The sequence below is a fragment of the Giraffa tippelskirchi genome, chromosome X (genome assembly GCF_054371585.1).
Source record: "Giraffa tippelskirchi isolate mGirTip1 chromosome X, T2T-mGirTip1v1.2.pri, whole genome shotgun sequence".
NCBI lineage: Eukaryota > Metazoa > Chordata > Mammalia > Artiodactyla > Giraffidae > Giraffa > Giraffa tippelskirchi.
The window spans coordinates 99,119,860-99,145,496 of record NC_137289.1 but is presented as its reverse complement, the minus strand read 5'-3'; the positions used below and the strand labels follow the sequence as shown (position 1 = coordinate 99,145,496).

The following is a 25,637-nucleotide window of genomic DNA, read 5'->3' as shown; positions in this document are numbered from 1 at the left end:
ACAGCCCCCAGCTGTGGATGTGTCTGGTGGTGAAAGTCAAGTCCGATGCTAAAAGAAGAATATTGTACAGGAACCAGAGGTATATTCTGAGAAATCAGTTACCAGTTCAGAGATATAAATGTGCAATGCTCCAAGCAACAGATGGAAACGGAGGTACATATTTCTGTGTCTGTTCTATGGAAGTGAGTAAAGCCATTGCAAGCATGATGGAAAACCCAGAAGCAGAGAAGGAAATGGTTCATCAAAGCATGTATAAAAATAGGTATTCAAACCAGTAATGTCTATTCCTGTCATAAATGTCTTCCTGAGACACATTCTCCACTAAGGGTAACCTGGGACTACCTATCACCACAGTTTGTGGATGCGTAAGAAAGACTGCACTGGAAGGAAAAAAATACAGTCTTCAACCCCCTTTCTCATCCTCCAGAGACCCTGCGGTTCCAGGACTCTTACCTCAGTAGCGAGAAAAGCTCAACGTGCTCGGCACACGCGGAACTCAGGGAGCATGCGCAGTGTGTGCCCGTACACCCGCTACTGCGCATGCGCCTTGGTGCGCATAAGTAGCGCAGATTCTGTGAGGAGCGTTGGGCCTGAGGCGGTTGTGTTTACTCAGTCCCGGTTCCTTCTCGCTGCTTTCGAGTCACCGGGTAGGTCCACAGATCTGTCCTGTCTGGAGTTGATGTGTGCGAGCGTGTGAGGGGGAGCCAGCGAGTTTCGGGCGGGTCGGGCAGTGCGTTTTCGGGCCTTTGAGGAGGAAGGCCCTCGAGGTCGTCATCTTGCTCTTCAGAGGTGTCGTGATGCCATAGTTCTTGCCCTGGTGGCTGGAGAGGAAGCTCGGTGGGCAGAAGAGGGCAGGGGTCGGGTGATGGTGGGGGTGAGACTTGGGAGTGCTATTTGAAATATCTGGTCCACTGGGGCCCTGGAACTGATGACAGAGCACAGAATCTGGGGCCGGCAGTGGGACCTGGGCAGGGGGCGGGGTGGGCGATTAAGGAAAGGCCTAGAAACCGGACCGCGGGTGGGGGGGTGGGTTGTGACTGTCTCCCGGGTTTTGTGATAAGGTGTCAAGGGAGACGTGGACCGGTTGCTCTGCATGCAGACTCACTTCAGCCCCAGACACTGAGAAAATCGCCATAGTCAGGCTGTAAAGACTGAGCCTTCTAGTTCCAGCTGAATTCCAAGGGAGTTGGGGGAGATATGTCTGGTGAATAGGAGTGTGACAAAAGGAATAGTCCTGAATTTTTAACTCTTAGCAGTATTTCACTAAATATCTTCATAATGGAGAATTCTGTTGTGAAATCAAACTTCCTCACAAAAATTGAGCCTTCCTGTGTACCTTAAGGTAATTTCTCTGCCAGCTTAGCAAAGACAAAAATGGCTTTTCTAGTAACTGTATTTAGTGTGATTGGAATGCATGTACACTCATACTTAACCATCGTTTTCTTTTGAAAGTATTTTCACATTTTTAAAAAAAGTAATAAGTCAACATATGGCCATAAAAGTGATCAAATATAGCTCTAGTCATAAATACATTTTCTAAATCACAACATTCTACTTTCAGGGAGAAATATGAGTGGGCAAGTGGCATCAACACTGGGACCTATAGATCAAGAGTCCTCCCAGCTGGATGCACCTGTGGTTGTGAGTACCTTACCATTTGGTGTTTTCTATTAGCAGAAGTTTATTTTTGAGAAAATGATGTTAAGTAGTACAGATGCAGTGATAAAGGTCTTTCATGCTGATAAAGGGTGACAGTGTGTCTTAGGAAGGAACATTGATCCAGATATATTACAGTCTGGCGTTGCCTGGATGAGTATACTGTTAAATTCCCTGGAAATGTGCCCAGTGACTCCCTCCTCCTGCTTATTAACAACAGATTGCATACTTCCATCCCAACATAGAGTTAAATAGCTTCCAAAGTCTTTCTGAGTAACTCTTTTGGGAGTTAACTTTTCTCTGTGGGAAGAGAAACTTTATTAAAAGTAAGTACATAGAATTGTGTTGGGAAAATGTTGTTAGGTTTACTTATGATCAGATACATCTGTGTCTTATGTATATTTATGCTATTAGATGTATTAACAACAAAAGGTTTTTATTTGCATGCCCACTCTACTAGGACCAGCAGCCCAGTGTTGAGCAACCTCAACAAGGGGAACCACCAGCTGAAATTCATGATATCACACCTGCAAAGGAGGAAGTAAATGAAGAGCATCCAGTGGATCGTGGTGAAGAGAAGCTGCAGCATGCCTGTCAAGGTAAAGTGTATCAGTGCATCCTGCCTTAAGACATACCCAGTGAGTGGAGGAAAGGAAACATTAGAAAAGGACTTCAGACAGTTCCTAAAAAACTGAGGAGAGTATAGTTTGCAGGTTCGTGTGGTTGGTGAAGTTTTCCCTTGTTTTCAAGACAAGTCGGGGGAGCATCTAAGTTGTCTGAGGACAACCCTGGAAAAGGAAAATGGTAATGACTTTCGGAAAATTCTGCTTTCTTTTTCTCCAGCAAAACATTCCTGGAATAATGCTCCTGAATTTCTTACTCATCACATTTTTACCATCCTAACCTAAGGCTTTTAATTCATAACACTGAGGGAATGAATATCATCATTCCCTTGTTTATATTGTAGGTTTTACAGCTGAATTGATGTATTTTTTTAATGATTCTGACCTGGAACTTGATCTCCCGGAATTGGCTGTGGCAAAGACTGGGGGTCAAGGTGGAGATGGTCCTGATGTCTAGGAGGAGATTGCGTCAAATATAGAGCCTGTTGAAATGCCAGAAGCAGGTATGTCATCCATTCAGAAAGTAATTTATGTGGTTTCTGTTTTTCAGAATATTGTATCTTTAATAATATAGAGGGAACATTACTATTATTTTAATAATAGAATTCACATATTCTTTGAAAGACAGTTCACATCCCAGATGCCTGAGTGCCTGACTTACAGACTTTCCAATAAAGAGACAGGATCAAAGCCATATCGAACTGAAAATAGGAAACCGTTTTCCTTTTTTTTTTATTTTTAAATAAATTTATTTATTTTAGTTGGAGGCTAATTACTTTACAATATTGTAGTGGTTTTTGCCATACATTGACATGAATCAGCCATGGGTTTACATGTGTTCCCCATCCTGAACCCCCCCCACACCTCCCTCCCCCTCCCATCCCTCCGGGTCATCCCACTGCCCCAGCCCTGAGCATTTGTCTCATGCATCGAACCTGGAATGATGTTCTGTTTCACATATGATAATATACATGTTTCAATGCTATTCTCTCAGAACGTCCCACCCTCACCTTCTCCCTCAGAGTCCATAAGACTGTTCTATGCATCTGTGTCTCTTATTCTGTCTCGCATATAGGGTTATCGTTACCATCTTTCAAATTCCATATATATGCATTAGTATACTGTATTGGTGTTTTTCTGTCTGGCTTACTTCACTCTGTATAATGGGCTCCAGTTTCATCCTTCTCAATAGAACTGATTCAAAAGGAAACCGTTTTCTTTCCTTGAGTATAAGTACTTTAAGCAACAGCTAATAATTTTCAGGTTCTTTTCTAATTTCTGCTTGTAACAAATACGGAATGCATTTGTAATAAATATCAGTTTACATGAAATATGCTCAGTAGGTTCTAGTACCAGCTTTAACATAATGTGTGTGATTCAGGTAAATCCCTTAACTTCTAAACTGAACTTTATTCATATAAGTTGTGAATTCAGAACAGATACACTAAAATGCCAATTTTTCCATGCTGATTTTTGCACTCTCTGATTCCCTTCGATGGAATGCATACAAGAGTACTCTGTTTTTCTTGATTGATTTATCATAAAATATCATCTAGAGTCAAATTATAACAGGGGAATTGAGATTTCATTTTCTGATGGGGGACCCATGTACACCCGTGGCTGATTCATATCAATGTATTGCAAAAAACACCACACTATTGTAAAGTAATTAGCCTCCAATTAAAATTAAAAAATTAATTTTTTTAAAAAAGAAAATGAGCCAACATTCTGCTTGATGTTTGTTAAATTCTCTCAAATTCTGAATTCTCTAGCTCTTAAGAAAATTAGTTGCATTTTAAATCCTTTCCCCATTGAAGCATGATATGACTGAATAATAAAATGGCAAAAGGTAGTCTAGTTTCCTGTTTCTGTGGCTGATCAAGTTGAGAGAGTGCATTTAGTCAGTGATATTCCAGGCAGGTGTGAGTGAGATACACATGCTAAGCACACTACCTGCCCCCATGTTTGGTCTGTTTTGGGGGGCGTTTTTTTGCTTATTTTAAGTGGAGGATCATTACTTTACACTACTCTGATGGTTTTTGCCATACACCCAACTCTCACTCTTAAGGAACTAGTAAAAATCTGAGCCTCACGATATAATCGTCTCTCACTATATCAAATATGTTATTTTTCCTCTTTGATACGTGAGTTTAAAAAGTTTTGAAGGTTAAAGTCTGTAACTCTAGTTCTTCCCACGTAATCAGCGTAGTATCTTTCACATAGGTGTTCTCCAGATTGCTGACAATTAATTGCATGGTTCTAATTTTACAGGAAGAACTTCATGGTTAGGGAAGATTTTACTGTGTATTAGCCTTCTAAATATTTTCACTTTACCTTTTTGTTCCATTCCATTAGAACATGTAGATGAAAGGACAACTTTCAGACTACTTGCAAGTAACTACAGAACATGATTAAAATGTTCTCTTAGAAACATCTTAGCCCTAAATATGTATGGTATTTAAAAAGAAAAATACATTAATTATAAAGTACATAAATATAAAATCCTACCCCCAACAAACAGGTAAGAAAAAGAGCAACAGAATAAACCTAACGGAAAAAGAAAAAGATACTTAATAAAAGACAGGTATGAATCGTCAGGAAGAGGAAAATAAACTCAACTAATAAATAAACACAATGTGGTAATTTACATAATTTTGTAACACACATATATATACACACACATTTTTTAATATTCTTTTCTGTTGTGATTTATCACAGGAGATTGGACATAGTTCCCTGTGCTGTATAGTAGGACCTTGTTGTTTATCCATTCTGAATGTGATAGTTTGTATCTGCCAACCCCAAATTGCCAGTCCATTCCTCTCAGTTTACATGATTGTGAAGAAAATGGACAAAGCCCAAGTATACCTAATAAGAAATATGAACAAGACACTAACAGTAGATTACAGAATTAAAACAGAGTATAATCTGGAACTCACATATTTTTAGAATATTGATGGGATGTGTCTAATAGGGTAGAAAAAGAAATATTATTTAACATAGCCCAGAGTAACTAAATAAGTAAACATCACAAGATGCCGTGGATGAACTTTTGAAATTGGTCAGAGTTGTCTCTCAAAAGCCATTGTCATTCAGAAACAAACCAAAAAATCTCCTTTTCCAGATTTTCTTCTCTCTTCCTACTTGCTTTTCTCTCTCACTCATACTCCCTCTAGCTCTCCCGTTTCTTTTCTTCTCTCCTTTTTCTCTTTCTTCTTTTGGTGTGGCTGTGAGAAAGTCCTATTTCTGCTTCACATGTTGATGTCGCCAGTGATAGTAATGACTGAAAATTAGTGTCCCCATATAATTTATTATACCAACTGGAATGCTTTCCAAGGTGACAAGAAACATTTAGAATTACAAGAGGGCCACAAGTAAAAAGGGGGATAAATGTTTAACTGACTTAAAACAACCACATCAGGGATAAATTAGAACAAATGAAAATTTCTACACTCTTCCACAGTAGAGAAGAAACAAATGTACTACTGGCCTTTTTCTTTACTTCACTTAAGCAGTAACAGAGATAACAACTGTTGAGCTGTCCTATATTCGGAATATTATTTCAAACCAACACAGTTCAATGATACTTTTGGGGGATTTTTTGGTTTTAGTTTTGGTGTATTTTGTTTTTCTTAGGGTGTTTTTTGTTGTTAGATATTTTACTGAATGTGTACACAGTTTTGCCCTCTACTGAAAACGACCTTCTGATAGGTTCAATTGATTTCATTTGTTCTGAACTCAGTGTCCTTATTTTCTTGTATAACTAGGAAGGGTAGTGTGTTTTTAAAAATACTGGTAATACGCTTGAAAAGCCTATAAAATCTCTAGAGAGGATTAACTGAAGGTAAGCCAAAGGGTCGCCCGTAGTGTTCTTGTTTTAGTCCACTTTATAAAACTACAACTGCGATGAACTCTGTACACCTCTCCTGTCATCGAAATTTCTGCTAAGTAACTTTTTTAATGTATATATTATAGGTGAAGGGCGACGATTTGCTTGAAAGAAGATAGACTGAAGCCGTCTGTGCTGTTCTTATGTTGTATATTTGACTGTTAAAGTTCTGTCAATAAAGTTTCATTTTCTCCTTGCACATTTTTTGTTACATTTATCCCCGAGGATTTAATGGTATTGAAAATCCATGGTTTGTGATTTTTATGGCCTAGTTGAGGATGTATGTAGAGATAGAATGTTTGTATATAGATTTTCTGTTCCACAGTTCCTCTAAATATGCATATTAATTCCACAAATTTAGATCTAGATTATTTTTGCTTTTCAAAATATACTATAATATTTGAATATCAACAGTTTCTACTGGCTTAAACCTTAAACCTTTCCTCATTTTGCAGGATTGAACAAACCAGCCAGAATACTCTTGACTAAAGCAGGTGATAATCGGCATTTTTCCCGATAGGAAATGAGTAATCTTCTCCATTTCGACCTGTTTACGTTGCTTTTTTGTAGATACACTTTATCAGAGTAAGTTCCATTCTATTCCTAGCTTGCTGTCTTGAATATAGATTCAGTTCAGTTCAGTTCAGTCGCTCAGTCGTGTCCGACTCTCTGCGACCCCATGAATTGCAGCACGCCAGGCCTCTCTGTCCATCACCAACTCCTGGAGTCCACCCAAACCCATGTCCATCGAGTCGGTTATGCCATCCAACCATCTCAGCCTCTGTCGTCCCCTTCTCCTTCCGCCCCCAATCCTACCCAGCATTAGGGTCTTTTCCAATGAGTCAGCCCTTCGCATGAGGTGGCCCAAGTATTGGAGTTTCAGCTTCAACATCAGACCTTCCAGTGAACACCCAGGATTGATCTCTTTTAGGATGGATTGGTTGGATCTCCTTGCAGTCCAAGGGACTCTCAAGAGTCTTCTCCAACACCACAGTCCAAAAGCATCAATTCTTCGGTGCTCAGCTTTCTTCACCGTCCAACTCTCACATCCATACATGACCACTGGAAAAACCATAGCCTTGACTAGACGGACTTTTGTTGGCAAAGTAATGTCTCTGCTTTTAAATATGCTATCTAGGTTGGCCATAACCTTCCTTCCAAGGAGTAAGCGTCTTTTAAGTTCATGGCTGCAATCACCATCAGCAGTGATTTTGGAGCCCCCAAAAATAAAGTCTGACACTGTTTCCAGTGTTTCCCCATCTGTTCGCCATGAAGTGATGGGACCGGATGCCATGATCTTAGATTTCTGAATGTTGAGTTTTAAGCCACCTTTTTCACTCTCCTCTTTCTCTTTCATCAGGAGGCTCTTTAGTTCTTCACTTTCTGCCATAAGGGTGGTGTCACCTGCATATCTGAGGATATGGCGTGTGACTAAATAAGGGCCAGTTTGTCCAAAGCACTGTGTGCCTCTTCCTGTTTTTCACCCAGAATTCCTTCACGACGCAGTGTCATTCAGGGATCGCAGAGGTTACAACTTACCCCTGTAGAACTGGCTGTGAGCAACGCTGTTTCTGTTAGGGATCCTAATTCATCTGAAGCCAGAGATGGAATTTCTGAGCTGGAGTGCATCAGTGTCCTCAGGTGTGACCTATTAGAGCTGTTTTGGGTTGGCATCCAGGATGAGCACTCTGAACTGTTTGCAGATCTCTGTCCCAGGGCATGAAATCTCAGAACTGTTTGGGGGGGGGGGGTCTGTGTCCAGAGGGTTGGGCCTCTCAGCTATTCATACATCTGCACACGAGAACAGTCTGAAGAGAGAGGCTGGATGGACCCCACTCTCACGGGCCTTAGAAGCAGGCCTGTGATGTCACATTTGCTACGATTTCTACCATGCCTCCCTACAGAGAGAAAAGCTTGGGGCCCCATCCTCAGAGAGGGTAATAATGCACAGTTCACAGAAGCCCAGGTAATAATCCTGTTAAGAAAAATACTTGCTGATATGACTGCCACCCTTGATAGGGGCCCTGTGACAAAAACTGTGTACACACACTCTCTCAGTCCATCTGCCCAACCCACAACAAGGAGGGCACCGTTAGCAGATGGGCGCCCAAGGCCCAGTGCAGAGGGAAGGTCTCAGCTCATGAGGAGGGGAGGAACTGGATGGAAGCTTGGGCTCCTTGGAGGAGGCGGGAAAGACTCAGCACAACCCTGGCCAGGGAGTGGGGGAGGGGGGCGTTGGCACAGGGCCACAAGGACCCTATGGCTGACTCACTGTCAGGGTATGTCTCTGTGTCTCCCCATCACACACCCAGCTTCTTATCTGATGGATGGAATGGACTCGTCACATTCCCTGGGGATGTGATCATGGAAGGTACAGAGTTGAGCCTCCAAGCAGCTGGGGGGAAATCTCACATTCACCAATTTGCATGAGGCTCCACCACAAATGCAGAGATCCCTGCCTCTCTTTCCCCCGTTAGAGCAGTCATTGGCAGGGAGATCAGCAAGAGGGCAGTCTGGGCAGGATAGGTTGTGAGGGACCCTGTGTGCAGCATGAGCCTCCCCAGGAATGGAGAATGTCCTTTTCTTGATGGGCAGAGGCCCCTGATGTGTGTGAAGGGAGCGTGATTAAGGCCCAGGCCATGGGCAACTGAGTCATTCTCTAGAGAAAGAGAGGATTTTACTCCCCAGGAGTAAAATGGAGACATCAGGATTTTACTCCCCAGTTTTTCCACTAGGATCTAGGATACTTTTCTCCCAGATAGGTATCTCCTCTAGGCTGTTGCTCAAATGTCACAATCTTAGAACTTCCCTGACCACTCTTTCTAGATATCATCCCCTCTCTCTATTTCACTATCCCAATTTAATGTTAATCATGGCAGTTACAAACACCTGATAAATTACTTGTATTTGGGGACCACATGATCCCAACAGAATGTAAGCTCCATGAGGAAAAGGTCGATTTTCTCTTTCCAAGCACACAAATTTGTGCTTGACACATACTTTGGAGAGAATGCATGAACAACGGAATGAACAGACAGTTAAGCCTGTTGAGAGAAGCTTAGCTAGACAGGCTGAGGATTCTGCTAGAGAACATATTCAGGGATGATAAGATGATGACAAAGCTGTGATCTTTATCTCACCTACGAGGTGGTGTCCTTGGGTCCCCTCGAAATTGACCCCTTTCCTAACAGAATGGAAGGTCCTGTTGTCTTTTTCACATATTACTCGCGGTCAACGTCAGAGGCCTTCCCCACGCCAGGACCTCAGATTCCAGTCGGAAGCTTTACTTATCCTGCCCACTGGGGGACTGTGGCTGGATATTTCTGCCTTAAACCGGAAAGCTCAAACAACTACGATGCGCAGCATAGATAAAATGCTTTCAATGCTCTTTGTTACGACAGTGGTCACTATAGACAAGTAATCTTCAGTTTATGAAGACTTCTTTTTGAGTCCAAGATGGCAGCAATCTGTGGGGTTTTCACCCTAACCTTGCCCTTCCGCCCTTGGCGGATCATCCTGGAATGGTCCCCGGGCATCTATATCTGCTGTTCCCCAATTCCACCAGCAAGGGGCGCGCGAGATGAAACAGTTCTGTCCTGGGATATACCACTGAGGGGAAGCGGTAAGACCCCCCCCCCCACTCTGGAAGGTACCATTGGGAGAGGGCGTTCCACAGCAGGGAGGGCCCCCTTACACCGCGTCAGGCATGGACCACAGTTCCCAGGCGCGGCGCTCAGGGCGCCTCTGGGTCTATCCCGATTCGCTCCTCTTCGTCTTCCCGCTGCTTTCGAATCCGAGTGGACACTGGTATTCAGCGGAAACTTTCTTCGTCTCTTTTCCAACTCCACCCCTTCGTTGGTGGGACGACTACGGAGCGAGAGACCTGCTGTCGGTTTGGGTATGGCGTCAGAGAAGCTTTCTGGGTAGTGACTGGTCACCGCGTGATTGCGGGCGCTGTGGGCACAGAACTGGAACTGAGGGCGAGAGGCGCGTGTATACGCGTGCGCCTGCGTTAGCGTGCGCAACGATGCAGAGCATGCAATTTTCCTCCGAGTTTTATTGCTTTTCCCAAAGGGGTCGAATAGCTGCTCTGGTTAGTGGCGAGGTTTGGCGCGGTCACTGGCCGTGCATGGTGACTGCGTTTCAGTCTTGTTTAGCTCTCGCTCAGTCTGGATCCTGTGGCAGCGCACGGTCTTCACACAAATGCACGCAATTCATGTCCAGGGAGAGGTCTCTGAGTTTGGTGTCTCTCCCTGGAGAGTATACTGTATCTGGCACCTTGGGATTGTGTGTTGCTACGTGTGACAACACGGGTGCTGTTTGGCTACATTTGATCTTGAGCCTTTGGGCGGAATTGTGAGTGATGGGACATTTGATGTGAGTGGATTTTGTGAGCCATAATACAAAGCCTCTAGGATGTGTGCCTGTATACCGGGATGTGCATCTTTGGAGGTTTCTTGCCTTTCAGTCCCTGTGTGTGAGATCTCTGTGTTAGGGGTCTGCACCCCAGAATGTGAGATCACTGAGCTTTTTGATTCTGGGTTCCAAGTTGTGATGCCTCTGTGCTGCTTTAAGGATGGGTTAGTCTAAAGGTGTAAAGGATCAGCTGCCTGGGGCTCTATGCAGAGGTTGCAAATTTTTCCTTTGTCTGGGAACTTTGTCTTAAGATTATATGATATTCTTGAGTTATTAAAACTTCTGCCTTTCCGTTTAGGAGGGTTTGTATTAGGTCGGTAAGTGTCCGCGTGGTTTGGGAGTCAGTCTCCATGATGTGAAGCATCTGTGCAGTTCGCATTTGTTTCTGTCTGGAAGACTTTGGACTGTTTGCAGGGTCTCTGTCACAGCGTGTATGGTTATGGTCTCTGTTGTGTTTGAGCGTCTGAGACTCGAGTTGTGTGCTCTCTGTGCAGAGATTCAGTGAGCTCTTTTTGGTGTCTCTGGCTGTCTATGAGCTGTTGGAAGTCTTCGTGTTAGAAATAAAACCTCTTACGTTCTTGGCTGTGAGGTCTCTGTCCAGGAAGTGAGGATTTGGTAGCTGGCAGATATGATTCTGAAGCCGGGAACCTGACATGCTGACTGTGTGTTGTTGAGTGTATCACTTGCCTCGTGAAATCTCAGTATGTATCATAATTAATACAGTGGGGCCAGTGCCCATCTTGGAGGGTACCTGTGCATGTTAGCAATGTGTTTAAAGGGCCTGCCTCCAGACTGTCCTTCAGCAAATGTTTTCTGAGCACCTGCCATAGACCTGAGCACTATTGGAGGAGCTTGGGACAGGGCAAAACTAACCAAGTCTCTCATTGCATAGACTTGGTGGTCAGTAAGTAAATCAAGGGTGGCAGGCACTATGAAGAAAGATATTGCTAGATCAGGGGAAAAGGTGTATGTGGGTATGATATTATGATTTTCTTCAAGATAATGAGGGAAAGTCTCCCTGAAAGATGCCAAGTAAGCAGAGATCTGGAGGAAGTGAGGGAGCAGGTCGTGGGGTTACCTAAGGGAAGAGCATTCCAGGCAGAAGGAACAACAAATGCAACAGTCCTGGCATGGAAATCTACTTGGCGTGCTCCTGAATGTCAAGGAGTCCTGTGATGCACTGGGTTTGGCTCGTAGCTCTCATTGAAAGGGGCCTGGTGCTGCTATTTCTGTTTGTCCCCCAGTTTGTGGTCATCTGCATTTCACAGATGAAGGACTCAAGGCTCCAACATGTGCCCTGCACCTTCTCTCCTACCTATACCTGAAATTAGGAGTGAAACCTTCTGGTCCATCAGGAGAGACAGAGAACTTGAGTGTACCAGCTGCAGGGATGATAGCATCCGCGTTGAATGTCAGCCGAGCAGCGTACCTCAGTTTTAATGTGGGAATCATGCCTCATATCGTTGCCTGCCCTTGATGGAGGGCAGGACTTAAGAAGGAGAAAGGGAACTGGGGCAAAGGAGAGAGGCAGGAAGGGGAAGCTGGAGGACAATGAGAAAAAAAAATGAATGGTCTCATCACATTGCTTGGATTTGGCCCAAATCACCTTGATTAAATGATTGGAGTGATATATATATATATATATATATATATATATATATATATATATTTTTTTTTTTTTTTTTTTTTTTTACTTTGTCCCTGTCCCTACCCTTTCTTTCCCTCCCCTTCTCTTTTGTGCCTGGGATACCACCTGGGGCTGGAGATTTCTTTTCTGTAAATTTTTCAACTACAAGCTTGCTTTTAAAATAGGTTATCTGTTTCTTTTTCACTGAAATTTGATAGTTTGTTCCGCTTCACCTAAATTGCCAGATGTAGTTATTCTATGACTATAAACTTATTCATAGAAGCCTTTTAATTTCTGTGGAATCTGTAACCTATTTCTTTCCTGATATTGGCAAGTTTTGTCTATAGTTATCTTGCTTTTGTTTTATTCTTCTGGTTGGAAATTTATGAATTCGTAGTGACCTTTTGAAAGAGCCAGCTTTGGGTTTTGTCGATTATCTATATATTTTTTCTAATATCTGTTCCGATCTCTATTTCCCTTATTTTGCTGAGTCTCGCTACCAAAGGGGTTTAATAAAGTCCCTGAAAGTTTCCCAAGTATAGTGTAATCTCACAGATTCTAGGGCACTGTTGTAGCCGCACTGAGTGAGATCCACTGAATGTAGATCATGGCATCTGCACTTTTTACAAGAAGTCCTCAGTTCTGATTGACGTGGACAACGTGTCTAGGCACTACTGGAGCAGAGGCATGGTCTTATTTTCCCTACTGCCAGGCTGTCTTCACTGAGAGCATGTGACAGGGTTGTCTGTTTTCTCTGATGCACAAACCCAAGGGGTATGACACAAACTCAAGGGGGTTGACAATTAAATGGAGGGAGGCTTTGGACTAGAGCAGATGCGGTGGACTTTGGAAAAAGTAGATGCATTAGAGATTTTCGAAGTAAAAGTGACAGAACTCAGCAAGAATATGGACTTGAAGTGAAGGAGAGGGAATTGTAAACATGGTTAAGACCAAGTTTCTGTGTCCTGTCATAAGGGTACAAAGGTGTCATGGGAAATCCTGGAAGTTGGCCAGGTCTGGAAAGAATTCCAAATAAGATTTTTATGTTTATGAGCTCATGGTCTATATGGATACAATAACCAGTATTTACATACTTAAAAGTTCCTTTTCCTTTTAAAAAAAAGTGAGAGGTATTGAGATATAATTTATATACAATAGAAGTCAATGCTTTAAAGCATTACCGTTTGTCGAGTTTTCACATATGCATACCATTGCGTAAATGCTACCACAACAAAAATGTAGAAAACGCCCCATTCGTTTGAAAATGCTCCTTTGGGCTATTTGCATTCAGACTCCTTCCTCCATTCCTATACCCTGGCCACCGCAGATATATTTCTGTGCCTATAGTTGTGCCTTTTCCAGGAATCCATTGACATGAAATCATATAACACATAGCCTTCTGTGTCTGACATCTCTCAGTGGCACAGCTGAGATGCATCCTTGCTGTTACATGCATTAGGAGTTCCTTTTGAAATGACTGTGTAGTATTCTCCTGCACGAGTATACACTTTTGTTTCTCTTTCATCTATATGCCAGTTGTTGAATAGTTGGGCTGTTTCTGGTTTTTGGCTATTAGGAGTACATGAGTAGGATATTTTAGTAATGGTCCTTGTGTGAATATGTTTTCCTTTGTCTTGGGTAAAATTAAAACTCCTAGTAAGTACGAAAATTCCTGAGAATAAGAAGAATGTGCTACTGGAGACGAGTGAAGAAATAGCTACAGAAGGAATGACAAGGCTAAGCCAAAGTGGAAACAACCCCCAGCTGTGGATGTGTCTGGTGGTGAAAGTCAAGTCCGATGCTAAAAGAACAATATTGTACAGGAACCAGAGGTATATTCTGAGAAATCAGTTACCAGTTCAGAGATATAAAGGTGCAGTGCTGCAAGCAACAGATGGAAACAGAGGTATGTATTTCTGTGTCTCTTCCATGGAAGTGAGTAAAGCCATCGCAAGCGTGATGGAAAACCCAGAAGCAGAGAAGGAAATGGTTCATCAAAGCATGTATAAAAATAGGTATTAAAAACCGTAATGTCTGTTTCTGTCACGAATGTCTTTCTGAGACACATTCTCCACTAAGGGTAACCTGGGACTACCTATCACCAGTTTGTGGATGCATAAGAAAGACTGCCCTGGAAGGAAAAATATATAGTCTTCAAGCCCCTTTCTCATCCTCCAGAGACCCTGCCGTTCCAGGACTCCACCTCAGTGGCGAGAAAACCTCAACGTGCACGGCACACGCCGAACTCCGGGAGCATGCGCAGTGTGTGCACGTGCACCCGTTGCTGCGCATGCGCCTTGGTGCACATACATCCTGAGCGTTCTGTGAGGAGCGTTGGGCCTGAGGCGGTTGGGTTTATTCAGTCCCGGTTCCTTCTCACTGCTTGCGAGTCACCAGGTAGGTCCACAGATCTGTCCTGTCTGGAGTTGAAGTGTGCGAGTGTGTGAGGGGGAGCCAGCGAGTTTCGGGCGGGTCGGGCAGTGCGATCTGGGGCCTTTGAGGAGGAAAGCCCTCGAGGTCGTCATCTTTCTCCTCAGAGGTGTCGCGACGCCATAGTTCTTGCCCTGGTGGCTGGAGGGGAAGGGCGGTGGGCAGAAGAGGGCAGGGGTCGGGTGATGGTGGGGGGGAGACTTGGGAGTGCTATTTGAAATATCTGGTTCACTGGGGCCCTGGAACTGACGACAGAGCACAGAATCTGGGGCCGGCAGTGGGACCTGGGCAGGGGGCGGGGTGGGCGATTAAGGAAAGGCCTAGAAACCGGACCGCGGGGGGGTTGTGACTGTATTGTTATAGCCACGCGTTTTGGGGAACAAACTCACTCAGAGGGACAATGCAGGTAATGGAGGGCAGTTTATTACACCGGCGGGCCCAAGGCAGAGTCTCCTCTTAGCCAAGGACCCCGACCAGCATTTGTGAAAATCTTTTATACCCCATGTGTACGTGTCCGAACTCACCACCCCAAATTCCTGGAGACTTACATAAACAAAGGAAGGGTAAATACAATCACAGTAATCTCATCATTTAGGTGTTATGTGTTCAAACAGTTAAACAGTTGGCCAATAATCAATAAGCCGGAGGTTACACTCCGATAGGTACAGAAACATTTACGGCCTGTCCAGAGACAGGGGTGATTAGTGTATGTTTTCTCTTAGGCGATGAGTAACCTGGATAGGATCTTCAAGGTTCCCCTGTCCGGAGGGGGTCTTATCCTTCTATTGTCGTTTTCACAGGCACTAGGCACAGAGTTCAGAGTCCATTAGAGAGGTGGCCGAGCATGATCAGCACCAACAGGCCTAAGATGGAGTCCAGGCCCCAGGAATTCCTTCTTCATTATCCCGGGTTTTGTGATAAGGTGTCAAGGGAGACGTGGACCAGTTGCTCTGCATGCACTCACCTCAGCCCCAGACCCTGAGAAAATCAGGCTGTAAAGACTGAGCCTTTCTTCTTGTTCCAGCTGAATTCCAAGGGAGTTGGGGGAGATATGTCTGGTGAAAAGGAGTGTGACAAAAGGAACAGTCCTGGATTTTTAATTCCTAGCAGCGTTTCACTAAATATCTTCATGATGGAGAATTCTGTTGTGAAATCAAACTTCCTCACAAAAGTTCAGCCTTCCTGTGTACCTTAAGGTGATTTCTCTGCCAGCTTAGCAAAGACAAATATGGCTTTTCTAGCAACTGTATTTGGTGTACTTGGAATGCATGTACACTCGTACTTAACCAGAGTTTTCTTTTGAAAGTATTTTCACATTTTTTAAAAAATAATAAGTCAACGTATGGTCATAAAAGTGATCAAATATAGCTGTACTCTTAAATACATTTTCTAAATCACAATATTCTACTTTCAGGGAGAAATATGAGTTTGCAAGTGGCATCAACATTGGGACCTGTAGATCAAGAGTGCTCCCAGCTGGGTGAACCTGTGGTTGTGAGTACCTTACCATTTGATGTTTTCTATTAGCACAAGTTTATTTTGGAGAAAATATTGTTAAGTAGTGAGGTCGTTGCTGAGCCGCAGAAAGACGGCCGGGATTCTTGGCCTCTGGAGGAGAAGAATTCAATCCGGGGCCAGAGACGAGGCTGGATCGCCCAGAGCTTTGGTGTGATCAAGTTTTATTAAAGTGTAAACGAGATAGAGAAAGCTTCTGACATAGGCATCGGAAGGGGGTAGAAAGAGTACTCCCCTGCTAGTCTTCAGCTGGATGATACATAGTCACTAGCAGTTTGTTAATGAAAGAAAGGAATGTCTTAAACTCAGAATGGCACCAGGCCCCTCATCCATAAGATGTATTTTGGAATAATCTGGGCACCAGACATCCCGGGTCATAAAACGATTGACTTGAATTTTGCAGAAAGGCAGATCATGCAAATAGTTTCATTTACATAGATTAGGGGAACAATGTCTGAGTATAACATACTGGTTTGTCAAGTAAGTTCTGAGCCATTAGGCGGAAGACAGCGCTTGGGGTAAATGCAGAGTACAATAACATAGCTTAAGACAAACATTTCCATAAGAAAAAAGGATTGGTTAACTCAAAGTTTGAGAATAGTTAACTTCAGGTGAAACCAGGTGTCATGGCAACACAGTATTTTCAGAGAAACCTCTTTTAAATTTGTATAGAGAAGGGAAACAATATCCCTAGTTTGTTTCATCCTGCCGCTTAAGAGAGAGAGAAAATGTCTGACACTTGCAGCCTATTTCCTCCGTTTGGAGACTCCTGGCCTTCCTGCCGGTTGCCCTCTCAGTAAGTAGTACAGATGCAGCGATAAAGGTCTTTCATGCTGATAAAGGGTGACAGTTTGTCTTAGGAAGGAACATTGATCCAGATATATTACAGTCTGGTGTTGCCTGGATGAGTATACCGTTAAATTCCCTGGAAATGTGCCCAGTGACTCCCTTCCTCCTGCTTATTAACAACAGATTGCATACTTCCATCCCAACATAGATTTAAATAGCTTCCAAAGTCTTTCTGGGTAACTCTTAGGGGAGCTAACTTTTCTCTGTGGGAAGAGTAACTTTATTAAAAGTAAGTACATAGAATTGTGTTGGGAAAATGTTGTTAGGTTAACTTATGATCAGATATATCTGTGTCTTATGTATATTTATGCTATTAGATGTATTAACAACAAAAGGTTTTTATTTGCATGCCCACTCTACTAGGACCAGTAGCCCAGTGTTGAGCAACCTCAACAAGGGGAACCACCAGCTGAAATGCAGGATATCACACCGGCAAAGGAGGAAATAAATGAAGAGGATCCAGTGGATCGTGGTGAAGAGAAGCTTGAGACATAATTTATATACAAGAGAAGTCAATGCTTTAAAGCATTCCTGTTTGTCGAGTTTTGACATATGCATACCATTGCGTAAATGCTACCACAACAAAAAGGTAGAAAACGTCCCGTTGGTTTGAAAATGCTCCCTCGGGTGAGAATGCAAACTAGTACAGCCACTATGGAGAACAGTGTGGAGATTCCTTAAAAAACTGGGAATAGAACTGCCATACGACACAGCAATCCCTCTGCTGGGCATACACACCAAGGAAACCAGAATTGAAAGAGACACGTGTAGCCCAGTGTTCATCACAGCACTGTTTACAATAGCCAGGACATGGAAGCAACCTAGATGTCCATCAGCAGACGAATGAATAAGGAAGCATTGGTACATATACCCAATGGAATATTACTCAGCCATTAGAAAGAATACATTTGAATCATTTCTATTGAGATGGATGAAACCGGAGCCCATTATTCAGAGTGAAGTAAGCCAGAAAGGAAAACACCAATACGGTATACTAATGCATATATATGGAATTTGAAAGACGGTAACCATAACCCTATTGCGAGACAGAATAAGAGACAGAGATGCATAGAACAGTCGTATGGACTCTGAGGGAGAAGGTGAGGGTGGGACGTTCTGAGAGAATAGCATTGAAACATGTATATTATCATATGTGAAACAGAACACCATTCCAGGTTCGATGCATGAGACAAATGCTCAGGGCTGGGGCAATGGGATGACCCAGAGGGATGGGATGGAGAGTGGGTGGGAGGGGGGTTCAGGATGGGGAACACATGTAAACCCATAGCTGATTCATGTCAATGTATGGCAAAAGCCACTACAATATTGTAAAGTAATTAGCCCCCAACTAAAATAAATAAATTTATTAAAAAAAAAAAAAAAAAAAGCAAATGCTCCCTCCGGCTATTTGCATTCAGATTCCTTCCTCCATTCCTATACCCTGGCAACCACAGATACATTTCTGTGCCTATAGTTGTGCGTTTTCCAGAAATCCATTGACATGAAATCATATAACACATAGCTTTCTGTGTCTGACATCTCTCAGTGGCACAGCTGAGATGCCTCCTTGCTGTTACATGCATTAGTAGTTCCTTTTGAAATGACTGTGTAGTATTCTTATGCATGAGTATACTCTTTTTTTCTTTCATCTACATACCAGTTGTTGAATAGTTTGGTTGTTTCTAGTTTTGGCTATTAAGAGTACATGAGTAGGATATTTTAGTAATGGTCCTTGTGTGAATATGTTTTCCTTTCTCTTGGGTAAAATTGGCTAAAATTAAAACGCCTAGGAAGTACCGAAATTCTTGAGAATAAGAAGAATATGCTACCGGAGAAGAGTGAAGAAATAGCTACAAAAGGAATGAAAAGGCTAAGCTAAAGTGGAAACAGCCCCCAGCTGTGGATGTGTCTGGTGGTGAAAGTCAAGTCCGATGCTAAAAGAAGAATATTGTACAGGAACCAGAGGTATATTCTGAGAAATCAGTTACCAGTTCAGAGATATAAATGTGCAATGCTCCAAGCAACAGATGGAAACGGAGGTACATATTTCTGTGTCTGTTCTATGGAAGTGAGTAAAGCCATTGCAAGCATGATGGAAAACCCAGAAGCAGAGAAGGAAATGGTTCATCAAAGCATGTATAAAAATAGGTATTCAAACCAGTAATGTCTATTCCTGTCATAAATGTCTTCCTGAGACACATTCTCCACTAAGGGTAACCTGGGACTACCTATCACCACAGTTTGTGGATGCGTAAGAAAGACTGCACTGGAAGGAAAAAAATACAGTCTTCAACCCCCTTTCTCATCCTCCAGAGACCCTGCGGTTCCAGGACTCTTACCTCAGTAGCGAGAAAAGCTCAACGTGCTCGGCACACGCGGAACTCAGGGAGCATGCGCAGTGTGTGCCCGTACACCCGCTACTGCGCATGCGCCTTGGTGCGCATAAGTAGCGCAGATTCTGTGAGGAGCGTTGGGCCTGAGGCGGTTGTGTTTACTCAGTCCCGGTTCCTTCTCGCTGCTTTCGAGTCACCGGGTAGGTCCACAGATCTGTCCTGTCTGGAGTTGATGTGTGCGAGCGTGTGAGGGGGAGCCAGCGAGTTTCGGGCGGGTCGGGCAGTGCGTTTTCGGGCCTTTGAGGAGGAAGGCCCTCGAGGTCGTCATCTTGCTCTTCAGAGGTGTCGTGATGCCATAGTTCTTGCCCTGGTGGCTGGAGAGGAAGCTCGGTGGGCAGAAGAGGGCAGGGGTCGGGTGATGGTGGGGGTGAGACTTGGGAGTGCTATTTGAAATATCTGGTCCACTGGGGCCCTGGAACTGATGACAGAGCACAGAATCTGGGGCCGGCAGTGGGACCTGGGCAGGGGGCGGGGTGGGCGATTAAGGAAAGGCCTAGAAACCGGACCGCGGGTGGGGGGGTGGGTTGTGACTGTCTCCCGGGTTTTGTGATAAGGTGTCAAGGGAGACGTGGACCGGTTGCTCTGCATGCAGACTCACTTCAGCCCCAGACACTGAGAAAATCGCCATAGTCAGGCTGTAAAGACTGAGCCTTCTAGTTCCAGCTGAATTCCAAGGGAGTTGGGGGAGATATGTCTGGTGAATAGGAGTGTGACAAAAGGAATAGTCCTGAATTTTTAACTCTTAGCAGTATTTCACTAAATATCTTCATAATGGAGAATTCTGTTGTGAAATCAAACTTCCTCACAAAAATTGAGCCTTCCTGTGTACCTTAAGGTAATTTCTCTGCCAGCTTAGCAAAGACAAAAATGGCTTTTCTAGTAACTGTATTTAGTGTGATTGGAATGCATGTACACTCATACTTAACCATCGTTTTCTTTTGAAAGTATTTTCACATTTTTAAAAAAAGTAATAAGTCAACATATGGCCATAAAAGTGATCAAATATAGCTCTAGTCATAAATACATTTTCTAAATCACAACATTCTACTTTCAGGGAGAAATATGAGTGGGCAAGTGGCATCAACACTGGGACCTATAGATCAAGAGTCCTCCCAGCTGGATGCACCTGTGGTTGTGAGTACCTTACCATTTGGTGTTTTCTATTAGCAGAAGTTTATTTTTGAGAAAATGATGTTAAGTAGTACAGATGCAGTGATAAAGGTCTTTCATGCTGATAAAGGGTGACAGTGTGTCTTAGGAAGGAACATTGATCCAGATATATTACAGTCTGGCGTTGCCTGGATGAGTATACTGTTAAATTCCCTGGAAATGTGCCCAGTGACTCCCTCCTCCTGCTTATTAACAACAGATTGCATACTTCCATCCCAACATAGAGTTAAATAGCTTCCAAAGTCTTTCTGAGTAACTCTTTTGGGAGTTAACTTTTCTCTGTGGGAAGAGAAACTTTATTAAAAGTAAGTACATAGAATTGTGTTGGGAAAATGTTGTTAGGTTTACTTATGATCAGATACATCTGTGTCTTATGTATATTTATGCTATTAGATGTATTAACAACAAAAGGTTTTTATTTGCATGCCCACTCTACTAGGACCAGCAGCCCAGTGTTGAGCAACCTCAACAAGGGGAACCACCAGCTGAAATTCATGATATCACACCTGCAAAGGAGGAAGTAAATGAAGAGCATCCAGTGGATCGTGGTGAAGAGAAGCTGCAGCATGCCTGTCAAGGTAAAGTGTATCAGTGCATCCTGCCTTAAGACATACCCAGTGAGTGGAGGAAAGGAAACATTAGAAAAGGACTTCAGACAGTTCCTAAAAAACTGAGGAGAGTATAGTTTGCAGGTTCGTGTGGTTGGTGAAGTTTTCCCTTGTTTTCAAGACAAGTCGGGGGAGCATCTAAGTTGTCTGAGGACAACCCTGGAAAAGGAAAATGGTAATGACTTTCGGAAAATTCTGCTTTCTTTTTCTCCAGCAAAACATTCCTGGAATAATGCTCCTGAATTTCTTACTCATCACATTTTTACCATCCTAACCTAAGGCTTTTAATTCATAACACTGAGGGAATGAATATCATCATTCCCTTGTTTATATTGTAGGTTTTACAGCTGAATTGATGTATTTTTTTAATGATTCTGACCTGGAACTTGATCTCCCGGAATTGGCTGTGGCAAAGACTGGGGGTCAAGGTGGAGATGGTCCTGATGTCTAGGAGGAGATTGCGTCAAATATAGAGCCTGTTGAAATGCCAGAAGCAGGTATGTCATCCATTCAGAAAGTAATTTATGTGGTTTCTGTTTTTCAGAATATTGTATCTTTAATAATATAGAGGGAACATTACTATTATTTTAATAATAGAATTCACATATTCTTTGAAAGACAGTTCACATCCCAGATGCCTGAGTGCCTGACTTACAGACTTTCCAATAAAGAGACAGGATCAAAGCCATATCGAACTGAAAATAGGAAACCGTTTTCCTTTTTTTTTTATTTTTAAATAAATTTATTTATTTTAGTTGGAGGCTAATTACTTTACAATATTGTAGTGGTTTTTGCCATACATTGACATGAATCAGCCATGGGTTTACATGTGTTCCCCATCCTGAACCCCCCCCACACCTCCCTCCCCCTCCCATCCCTCCGGGTCATCCCACTGCCCCAGCCCTGAGCATTTGTCTCATGCATCGAACCTGGAATGATGTTCTGTTTCACATATGATAATATACATGTTTCAATGCTATTCTCTCAGAACGTCCCACCCTCACCTTCTCCCTCAGAGTCCATAAGACTGTTCTATGCATCTGTGTCTCTTATTCTGTCTCGCATATAGGGTTATCGTTACCATCTTTCAAATTCCATATATATGCATTAGTATACTGTATTGGTGTTTTTCTGTCTGGCTTACTTCACTCTGTATAATGGGCTCCAGTTTCATCCTTCTCAATAGAACTGATTCAAAAGGAAACCGTTTTCTTTCCTTGAGTATAAGTACTTTAAGCAACAGCTAATAATTTTCAGGTTCTTTTCTAATTTCTGCTTGTAACAAATACGGAATGCATTTGTAATAAATATCAGTTTACATGAAATATGCTCAGTAGGTTCTAGTACCAGCTTTAACATAATGTGTGTGATTCAGGTAAATCCCTTAACTTCTAAACTGAACTTTATTCATATAAGTTGTGAATTCAGAACAGATACACTAAAATGCCAATTTTTCCATGCTGATTTTTGCACTCTCTGATTCCCTTCGATGGAATGCATACAAGAGTACTCTGTTTTTCTTGATTGATTTATCATAAAATATCATCTAGAGTCAAATTATAACAGGGGAATTGCGATTTCATTTTCTGATGGGGGACCCATGTACACCCGTGGCTGATTCATATCAATGTATTGCAAAAAACACCACACTATTGTAAAGTAATTAGCCTCCAATTAAAATTAAAAAATTAATTTTTTTAAAAAAGAAAATGAGCCAACATTCTGCTTGATGTTTGTTAAATTCTCTCAAATTCTGAATTCTCTAGCTCTTAAGAAAATTAGTTGCATTTTAAATCCTTTCCCCATTGAAGCATGATATGACTGAATAATAAAATGGCAAAAGGTAGTCTAGTTTCCTGTTTCTGTGGCTGATCAAGTTGAGAGAGTGCATTTAGTCAGTGATATTCCAGGCAGGTGTGAGTGAGATACACATGCTAAGCACACTACCTGCCCCCATGTTTGGTCTGTTTTGGGGGGCGTTTTTTTGCTTATTTTAAGTGGAGGATCATTACTTTACACTACTCTGATGGTTTTTGCCATACACCCAACTCTCACTCTTAAGGAACTAGTAAAAATCTGAGCCTCACGATATAATCGTCTCTCACTATATCAAATATGTTATTTTTCCTCTTTGATACGTGAGTTTAAAAAGTTTTGAAGGTTAAAGTCTGTAACTCTAGTTCTTCCCACGTAATCAGCGTAGTATCTTTCACATAGGTGTTCTCCAGATTGCTGACAATTAATTGCATGGTTCTAATTTTACAGGAAGAACTTCATGGTTAGGGAAGATTTTACTGTGTATTAGCCTTCTAAATATTTTCACTTTACCTTTTTGTTCCATTCCATTAGAACATGTAGATGAAAGGACAACTTTCAGACTACTTGCAAGTAACTACAGAACATGATTAAAATGTTCTCTTAGAAACATCTTAGCCCTAAATATGTATGGTATTTAAAAAGAAAAATACATTAATTATAAAGTACATAAATATAAAATCCTACCCCCAACAAACAGGTAAGAAAAAGAGCAACAGAATAAACCTAACGGAAAAAGAAAAAGATACTTAATAAAAGACAGGTATGAATCGTCAGGAAGAGGAAAATAAACTCAACTAATAAATAAACACAATGTGGTAATTTACATAATTTTGTAACACACATATATATACACACATATTTTTTAATATTCTTTTCTGTTGTGATTTATCACAGGAGATTGGACATAGTTCCCTGTGCTGTATAGTAGGACCTTGTTGTTTATCCATTCTGAATGTGATAGTTTGTATCTGCCAACCCCAAATTGCCAGTCCATTCCTCTCAGTTTACATGATTGTGAAGAAAATGGACAAAGCCCAAGTATACCTAATAAGAAATATGAACAAGACACTAACAGTAGATTACAGAATTAAAACAGAGTATAATCTGGAACTCACATATTTTTAGAATATTGATGGGATGTGTCTAATAGGGTAGAAAAAGAAATATTATTTAACATAGCCCAGAGTAACTAAATAAGTAAACATCACAAGATACCGTGGATGAACTTTTGAAATTGGTCAGAGTTGTCTCTCAAAAGCCATTGTCATTCAGAAACAAACCAAAAAATCTCCTTTTCCAGATTTTCTTCTCTCTTCCTACTTGCTTTTCTCTCTCACTCATACTCCCTCTAGCTCTCCCGTTTCTTTTCTTCTCTCCTTTTTCTCTTTCTTCTTTTGGTGTGGCTGTGAGAAAGTCCTATTTCTGCTTCACATGTTGATGTCGCCAGTGATAGTAATGACTGAAAATTAGTGTCCCCATATAATTTATTATACCAACTGGAATGCTTTCCAAGGTGACAAGAAACATTTAGAATTACAAGAGGGCCACAAGTAAAAAGGGGGATAAATGTTTAACTGACTTAAAACAACCACATCAGGGATAAATTAGAACAAATGAAAATTTCTACACTCTTCCACAGTAGAGAAGAAACAAATGTACTACTGGCCTTTTTCTTTACTTCACTTAAGCAGTAACAGAGATAACAACTGTTGAGCTGTCCTATATTCGGAATATTATTTCAAACCAACACAGTTCAATGATACTTTTGGGGGATTTTTTGGTTTTAGTTTTGGTGTATTTTGTTTTTCTTAGGGTGTTTTTTGTTGTTAGATATTTTACTGAATGTGTACACAGTTTTGCCCTCTACTGAAAACGACCTTCTGATAGGTTCAATTGATTTCATTTGTTCTGAACTCAGTGTCCTTATTTTCTTGTATAACTAGGAAGGGTAGTGTGTTTTTAAAAATACTGGTAATACGCTTGAAAAGCCTATAAAATCTCTAGAGAGGATTAACTGAAGGTAAGCCAAAGGGTCGCCCGTAGTGTTCTTGTTTTAGTCCACTTTATAAAACTACAACTGCGATGAACTCTGTACACCTCTCCTGTCATCGAAATTTCTGCTAAGTAACTTTTTTAATGTATATATTATAGGTGAAGGGCGACGATTTGCTTGAAAGAAGATAGACTGAAGCCGTCTGTGCTGTTCTTATGTTGTATATTTGACTGTTAAAGTTCTGTCAATAAAGTTTCATTTTCTCCTTGCACATTTTTTGTTACATTTATCCCCGAGGATTTAATGGTATTGAAAATCCATGGTTTGTGATTTTTATGGCCTAGTTGAGGATGTATGTAGAGATAGAATGTTTGTATATAGATTTTCTGTTCCACAGTTCCTCTAAATATGCATATTAATTCCACAAATTTAGATCTAGATTATTTTTGCTTTTCAAAATATACTATAATATTTGAATATCAACAGTTTCTACTGGCTTAAACCTTAAACCTTTCCTCATTTTGCAGGATTGAACAAACCAGCCAGAATACTCTTGACTAAAGCAGGTGATAATCGGCATTTTTCCCGATAGGAAATGAGTAATCTTCTCCATTTCGACCTGTTTACGTTGCTTTTTTGTAGATACACTT

At 41.9% G+C, this 25,637-nt stretch overlaps 2 protein-coding genes across 2 annotated transcripts; both read left to right on the top strand.

Annotated features, from left to right (window-relative positions):
• Nucleotides 1-13: 13 nt before the first annotated feature.
• Nucleotides 14-6,367, top strand: LOC145535882 (uncharacterized). Its single transcript, XM_081564226.1, has 6 exons — nt 14-262; nt 428-647; nt 1,562-1,641; nt 2,117-2,255; nt 2,624-2,782; nt 6,255-6,367. Exons 2-5 carry the CDS (start codon nt 506-508, stop codon nt 2,734-2,736), a joined length of 474 nt encoding a protein of 157 aa, XP_081420352.1. The 5' UTR covers nt 14-262; nt 428-505; the 3' UTR covers nt 2,737-2,782; nt 6,255-6,367.
• A 6,511-nt stretch (nt 6,368-12,878) lies between these two features.
• On the top strand, nt 12,879-25,258 carry LOC145535898 (uncharacterized). The gene is made up of 10 exons (XM_081564241.1): nt 12,879-14,117; nt 14,390-14,608; nt 16,056-16,135; nt 17,369-18,105; nt 18,796-19,153; nt 19,319-19,538; nt 20,453-20,532; nt 21,008-21,146; nt 21,515-21,673; nt 25,146-25,258. Exons 6-9 carry the CDS (start codon nt 19,397-19,399, stop codon nt 21,625-21,627), a joined length of 474 nt encoding a protein of 157 aa, XP_081420367.1. The 5' UTR covers nt 12,879-14,117; nt 14,390-14,608; nt 16,056-16,135; nt 17,369-18,105; nt 18,796-19,153; nt 19,319-19,396; the 3' UTR covers nt 21,628-21,673; nt 25,146-25,258.
• The last annotated feature ends 379 nt before the right edge of the window (nt 25,259-25,637 follow it).

What these genes read in the sequence shown, in the direction of transcription:
- LOC145535882 (XM_081564226.1), top strand. Translation starts at nt 506, where the DNA reads ATGCGCAGTGTGTGCCCGTACACCCGCTACTGCGCATGCGCCTTGGTG. An exon ending in CGCTGCTTTCGAGTCACCGG is followed by an intron (nt 648 to 1,561) that starts GTAGGTCCACAG and finishes TTCTACTTTCAG; the next exon opens with GGAGAAATATGAGTGGGCAA. An exon ending in GCTGCAGCATGCCTGTCAAG is followed by an intron (nt 2,256 to 2,623) that starts GTAAAGTGTATC and finishes TTTATATTGTAG; the next exon opens with GTTTTACAGCTGAATTGATG.
- LOC145535898 (XM_081564241.1), top strand. Translation starts at nt 19,397, where the DNA reads ATGCGCAGTGTGTGCCCGTACACCCGCTACTGCGCATGCGCCTTGGTG. An exon ending in AGCTGGATGCACCTGTGGTT is followed by an intron (nt 20,533 to 21,007) that starts GTGAGTACCTTA and finishes CCACTCTACTAG; the next exon opens with GACCAGCAGCCCAGTGTTGA. An exon ending in GCTGCAGCATGCCTGTCAAG is followed by an intron (nt 21,147 to 21,514) that starts GTAAAGTGTATC and finishes TTTATATTGTAG; the next exon opens with GTTTTACAGCTGAATTGATG.